Below are 7035 nucleotides of genomic sequence, written 5' to 3' on the forward strand. Positions count from 1 at the left end.
TTTTGAAGTTGGATGGCAAATTATAAAGATGGATTTTGATGGATTCTATTTCAACTTTATCTGACAAATTGCTGTCTTCATATGGACATGATGGAGGTGGCCATAACTACACTGCATAGCACATGTAAAGTGGAATGTTTTGTGGAAAGCAGCCAATGAGGGAGTTGCATTGTGACTATATGTTGAACCCTTTGTTTACAAAACATCGCAAGCACGTGTAAAATCATTGTAGCATATGCTGGCCCCCCTTTTTTTTAACTGGATTTATACAAATCACAGGAATTGACCCAGGTGATGAAGAAAAACTTAGTAATCTGTGAATCCACAGAAAATTGAGATTTCAGTTATTTACAGTGCACATAATATTCTGAAGTATCTGTACAATTAAAGTTTCAGACAATAACAATGCTCCCAAGATTTCACTGCAAAAATTACGTATGTGTGTCTATAATTTGTATATTATAATATTTCTATTTTTTTTTTCCTTAAACAAAATACTTGACCAATTTTGAAAATAAAGTCTACCATACAACTGTCAGTGTATTATTTGATTTTGCATAAATATTTTTAATTGAATGATCCTGAACATTCTACAAATGTTTTTAGAATTCTATTGTACCACACAAAATATTAGCATCTATGACGAAAATTGTGTATGAGAAGAAGGTTAACGGTGTATATTTCCATAAAGTGATAGTGATCATAACCAAACAACATTTTGAGTAATTATAAAATAAATACTTTAAAAATGATTATTTTCCAATTATGTAAAATCTAAATGGTGATGATTTATACTAGCTCACATACAACACACAAAATAGGGTTTCCCACAATATCAAAACAGTTAGGTGCCTTTCAATTTTAGATCTTTCATTTTCTGGTCTAATGAGAAAAAGAAAAAATTCCCAGAAACATGATGGGGGTAGATCTTGTACTTCTGTTATTATTAGAACAGGAGCATGCTACACAAGCCTGCCCCAAACTGTATCACACAAAAATATATTGAAAAGAATGCAACCGGGGATAACCATAATCTGTTGCAATTATTCACAAGGTAGATATGCATTTCTAATCAGAAATCACAAAGAAAATAGTTTTGCACTATTGCAGCATTTATTTAATTGCTGTCAACTGTTTATTCTCTTAAATCTGAACATTTTTATTTCAATTTCACATATTGATTGCCATAAAAATGTGCTATATCTAATTAATGCTGTTGAATTGGCAATTTTTTTTTACTTAAAGTATCAATTTTATGTGCTAGAACAATTTCTTGTTCTTTTTCAAAACAGTCGCAATGTATGACCTTCAAAACAGTATCTATTTCTATTTGGATTTAGGGTATTCTGTAAATTTGTAAATAATTTATACAAATTTAAATTGTCAGTCAGTTCTGTATTTAGCAGAAAGGTACAACGAAGTGCTCTTCTTCAGAATTTTATTTGACAGGCATGAAATACACAAGTATGAGTAATACCTTGTAACTGGTAACCTTTGAGCAAAACCAGGTGTCGTCGATCTTTAGCATAATTCTTGTTCACAGCAAGTTGCAGATCCCCACCTGCCTAAAAAAAGAAGTATAGAAGCTTTATATTAAAAAACACATTGGCTACTGACCTTCACTTATCAATTAAAATAATAGTATTAGGGATAAATAAGAAAACATTTAAAACATCCATTTATATAAAGTAACCTCAAACATGGTTTGTGTATTTTAACATATTGAAAAACTAATGAAATATCCCGAAAGACAAAGAGTTATATGATGTGATAGTGTGTCAGGATATTAAATATAAATTTGAAAAAATCTTACCTTTTCATATATCTTAAACAGTGCAGGGATTTTTCTTGGTGACAGAATGCTTAAATTAATTTGCCGCTAAAGAAATGAAAAAGTAAAAACAAATTATTTCTTCAAAAATAAACATGTACTGAAATTATAGACGATTTTCAGGAAGGCTTAAATATTACTAAAATAGCTTAATGTCAACTGGCTTTATAATATTAATTAAAGTGTAAAAAGCTAAAATTAATTATCTACAGTTTACTAAGTGAAAAGTAGTATGAGATAGAGTTAATGTACATACAATAATATATTTGAGCAGTGTGTGTGTGTGTGCTGTAAGTTGACAGGGATCAATCAAAATAAAAATTTCTACAAATAACCTTGTACAGTAAGAAACAATTTGGAATCATAAAGGATATCTTAATTATGTTCAATCACTACTATATGGATTATGATAACAATTTACCTCTGACATTACTGATGCAAGTTGGTCTACCATCAGACCAGAATAGGGAGGGTTTTCCAAAGCTGGGAGATGGTATGGAGGAGAGTTGCAGATCAGTATACAATATTTCTGTGTGGTAACCCTAAAAAATATATTTGAAAAAAAAATGTTCTTACACAATACATGAAAAATACATCAGAATACTAAATCCAAAGTAGGATACAGTAGGACTTAAGGCAGATATCAGATTCCCAATGAACTGATATTCGAGTTAGGAAGCAGCAGGCAAATTGATGGAGAACTGAGCAGCTGGTGCAACATAACATTATATAAAGAACGATAATAATTTTTTACAAATCTTTCTTTTATTGCCACTATTTTTCAATGGTTTCCGAGTAAGAAGAACATGGTATCATCAAAACTTCACATTGTGTGAACTACATATCACTGCCAACGAAACCATTTGCTCAATACCAGAGTTTATCAGGTTTGCTGGGAATGAAACACACAAAGCTTCAGTTGAAATGCTATTTATATCAGTTACTTATAATTATCAATAGCATTTCAACAAGGGTTTAGTACGTGAATTTTATAATTTATTTTTGTACATGAAGTATGATACTAATAAAAAGACTTGAACAAGTTAAGCCACATTTTCTCAGATACATTATATTTTTATCACTCTAAGAAAACAAAATAATAGACATTAATAATATGTAAAAAGAACAGTCTCTTACTACATTGTAATAAAAAGCACTTTTAAGTAGAATTTAAAGCTCTCTCTTGGTAACTCACTGTTGAAACCTAAAATACTCTGATATTTTTAGCTAATCACAAAGTGTAGCAAATATATGGTTCTTGAAACTAACATGCACAATCTTGTTAAACAGCTTTATCGGTGGCGGAGGAGAATCTTGTAGTAATGTAGCTGAAGGCTTAAGCACAGCACTACAGGTTTTTGATGATTTTAAAACACTGAGAGATCCAGGGTAAGTTGTTTGTTACAAGATAATTTGAGGTGTTAGCTTAATGAATTTGAAAGTTTAACATATGTATTTAGATGATTATTTGTGTTAAGGCTATTGTAGTTAAAACCTTTTCTGTTCTCAGACTATTTTATATGCTTGGTCTTTAATCATAGTAGTAAAACAGTGCAATAGAGAACATTCAAAATTCATAACTACTAGTGAAAGTACTTTGTTACTTGAAAAAAATACTTCCACACTCCAGTTCTCTAATCCAGGAATGTTAGTTTTATACAAGAAATACAAAATTACAGTTAACAGTAAAAACTTCTCACTTCCCAAATGCTCAAAATGTTTTTAACTGTACAATTTAAATTCATAGAGACCATGGTCATAAATAACTTACGACACTTTATCTAGCCAAGATATGAACTTGGAAGTACTTGGTGTTGGAGAGAAACATGTCGTGGAAGGTTCAGGAGCACAGTCAGCTGCCATAAAAACCACCAAGGTATATAACGTACTGTTGTACTGAAGGAAAGTAAAAATGAAATGTTTAGAATTGTACATTTTCTTTCAGAACTTTTACAAGGAAAAAAAAAGTGTTAAAGTAAATAAAAAATAAGTACTCATCTCAAAACACAGCTTAGATGGGTGTTAAACATGTGGATGAATGCAAAACTGAAATAGGATTCATGACCAATTATAGCAATGAATGAGCCAAAGTGGTTATGCTATTTTTTAATCAGTGTTAAGTGAAACAGTAAAATACATTAAATATATGATCTTATGCAACGTATTTAACATGGCATACACACACACCTAAAGTCAGTGACCTACTGTTTAGAATCTGTAACAATCTACCATCTTGAACTGGTGTTTGTACATCCTTAGAGTACCACAGGAATGACATTTTTGTAGTCCTAACAGTAGATCTGTGTGATTAGTTGTATTCGCTAATTGACTAAATGATGGGGCCCATTAACCGATTACATTTGATTAGTGCAGTGTTCCTCAAGCCATGGCTTGCGTCCCCCATAAATGTCAATTATTTGGCAGAAGGTACTGCCAGCCAGTTGCCTTTCTTTAGTTAGCAGTTCAAAATTAGTGACAGCAGCAAATAGCCTTAGTAGCTTTACCATTACAAAGACAGGGTAAGCGAGTTTAGTGAAAATGGGAATTGATCCCAAGACACATACATGAGTAATGTATAATACTAAAATTTGAATTATAATCTACAGTTTGATACTAAACTTATTAACAAATTCATGAAATAGTAGTTCAATAAATTTTTGAATGCAAGTCAACAAACATGATGACATGGCCTTTTACCCGTGACCCATCTGGAAAGGGTTAAGAAAAGTTAATCTGTTTGATCTTTTTCTTGTTATCATGACTATAGCCACAATGAGGTGTCAACATTTACTGGCTAACTACTATTTAAGTACAACACAGCAGGCTAGTTTTGGCCATTACTATTAAAAACTGCAATATTTTTGTAGTAAATAAGTCTGCTCCAAATGCCCCTGGAACTTTTAGTGTTTTCTTTATTGGCTTTGTTTTATGATATATGACCATGGCAATAATATATCAGATGTCATAGTTCTTTATTTAGTGACAACTTGTGTTGTTAACTTTATAATAAAAAAAGCAGAATTTTAGATATGTTAAATAACATGATTTATTTTCAGATTTTTGCTGTAGTATTGACATACTACAACATCAATATGAATAATCATCAAAATATTTATAGTTAAGGTAAAATCATTAAAGATTACACAAGATCATTTAATGAGTTAGAAAAACTTAAATGAAATTAAATTTTGCTGTCATTCTGGGAAAAAAATCAAATCTTGAAATACATAAAAAAAATAAAAAATTCATGATAATTTACATAATATCACATTTAAAACAACTAAACCATTATAATAAATGTTTGTTATAACACCAGCTATAAACCATAATATATGAAAAAATACTTTATGTGCACGATAAAACACTAGGCACTCATACAGTACTTGAATATATATCAGTTTCTTATATGTTTCCACATTTCTTGACCAATCAGCACCAAAGTTGACATAGTAATACAGGATGACATAACGAAGGTCATAAGGTGGGAGATGGACCCCCCCCCCATCTATTTCACATTGATAGAATTCTTGAAAACATTACGTCTTTCTTTTCAGTATTGGTACCTTTATGTATTTTTATTGCACTTTTAATGTTTATTATGTTAAGAAAAAAAAACAGAAGCACAATTTTGTATCCTTTGTTGCAAACAAGTTTTTATTTCACCCATCCAATGGATGAGTACTCCAGCTAGTATACTATAATCCTGGTCATACACGCACTAACAAAACACTCTGGTTACTTAATGTTTACATAACACAACTAAATTCTAAAGGAAACAAGTTAATCAGATAATAAGTTTTCAATCTTGATACAGCACTAGGGTAAGACAAATAGACATACTAATGAAAATAATACATTACCATCTTGATTCATATGTTTCTGAGAGTAAATTATTTAGCTCTAAGAAGAAATTGTAATGTAACTTCATAAAATACTGTAAAAGCCAAGCCAAATACATATACATAAAAAAATTATAAACCAATATATGAATACAGAACCATATTTTAAAATTTTAACCCTTTTGCTGCAACTGAGACGTATATTTCCCAGTACACTGGGAAGTATATGTCTCAACCGCAGTGAATGGGTTAAAAAACTTCAGTTTTGATGTCAGCTAATTATATCTTATAAAACTAATAAAAAATGCAAAATTTGTCATTCAGTCAAAAATCTTTTACAAAAAGTAAAAAATTCTTTACAACATAATTATCTGTTTATATGAAATTCTATTAAATTTACAGGTAAAGGTTGATTTAGAAATTCTAACACTTAGCACATGTGATACATCTAAATACATAAATGAACTTATAAGATATACACACTAAAAATTTTATAGGTTTGAAAACTAGTAAATTATATTTAGTTCAAGTTAACAAAAACAATTATGACATGAAAAATAAACATGAGGACAATACTGGTCATCATAATGTCTACGTAGGAGCCAAATATTACATACAAAATTATTCATATCGTAAGATGCAAAATTATGATAAGTACTTACATCACATCCACAGTCTCTATCGTCTGAAGGTCCACCATTAAAATGCCTGTCAAACATACATACAGGTTAATGCCTCACACAATAAGCACAGCAGTAAATTTTTCTGAAAGTTCAATAGTAGCTTAAAAGATTAAAAGACCTAATATCCAAATGGTTATCAGGTATTTATTGTGCCACACTGTTGCATTTTTAACAAGTGGTAACTGGCTGTCACAATTAATTATTTTAAATGTTAATTTACTTATCAGAATATTAAATAAATAAATATATATATATATATATATTGCACAAGGAATAATTATAGTAGTTTCAGAATTTTTTTTTTAGCTACATTTCTTAATCAGCAATAAAGTATCAGGATATAGCTTCAAAAATCACATCAAAACTTAGGATCATTATTCTGGAATGGTATTAAATTTATCTTTTGCTCAACAAAGTGAATCATTTTAGAAACAAAAAATCAGACTTGTATTATGTATTGTAACGTATCAATCAACAAAAAGTATTACAAATGAGTTGAGAGTACAAAACATACTCATGGTCTTCTTTTATTCCTGTAAAATATTTTAAATTTTATCTATGTTTATTCTGTTTGATCTCTTAATTAACTTTTTCAAGAAAAATTATTGATTACAACAAAATGTAGTTATAACATCTAATACGTGCTGAACAGTAAGTGCTAAGTAATCTTTTTTTTTAAAAC

At 29.8% G+C, this 7035-nt stretch overlaps 2 protein-coding genes across 5 annotated transcripts in view; both read right to left on the reverse strand.

Moving 5' to 3' along the window:
* LOC106462218 (mediator of RNA polymerase II transcription subunit 25-like) overlaps positions 1-2394 on the reverse strand; it is a 50314-nt gene extending 47920 nt beyond the window's left edge. For 3 of the 4 annotated variants that reach the window (XM_022389417.1, XM_022389416.1, XM_022389414.1), the window contains exons 1-3: positions 2253-2394; positions 1814-1879; positions 1478-1565 (exon numbers count right to left, since the gene is read on the reverse strand). In XM_022389417.1, coding sequence (XP_022245125.1) covers positions 1478-1565; positions 1814-1879; positions 2253-2285 — 187 coding nt within the window. In that variant the 5' untranslated portion in view covers positions 2286-2394. The remainder of the gene's footprint in view (positions 1-1477; positions 1566-1813; positions 1880-2252) is intronic. The other variant, XM_022389413.1, reaches the window with a different exon arrangement.
* A 1204-nt stretch (positions 2395-3598) lies between these two features.
* The window catches only part of LOC111086465 (mediator of RNA polymerase II transcription subunit 25-like), a 20485-nt gene continuing 17048 nt past the window's right edge, over positions 3599-7035 (reverse strand). Inside the window, exons 3-4 of the mRNA XM_022389407.1 lie at positions 6333-6378; positions 3599-3727 (exon numbers count right to left, since the gene is read on the reverse strand). Of these exons, the coding sequence (XP_022245115.1) occupies positions 3599-3727; positions 6333-6378 (175 nt within the window). The remainder of the gene's footprint in view (positions 3728-6332; positions 6379-7035) is intronic.

This window comes from Limulus polyphemus, unplaced genomic scaffold (assembly GCF_000517525.1).
Source record: "Limulus polyphemus unplaced genomic scaffold, Limulus_polyphemus-2.1.2 Scaffold1120, whole genome shotgun sequence".
Classification (NCBI taxonomy): Eukaryota; Metazoa; Arthropoda; class Merostomata; order Xiphosura; family Limulidae; genus Limulus; species Limulus polyphemus.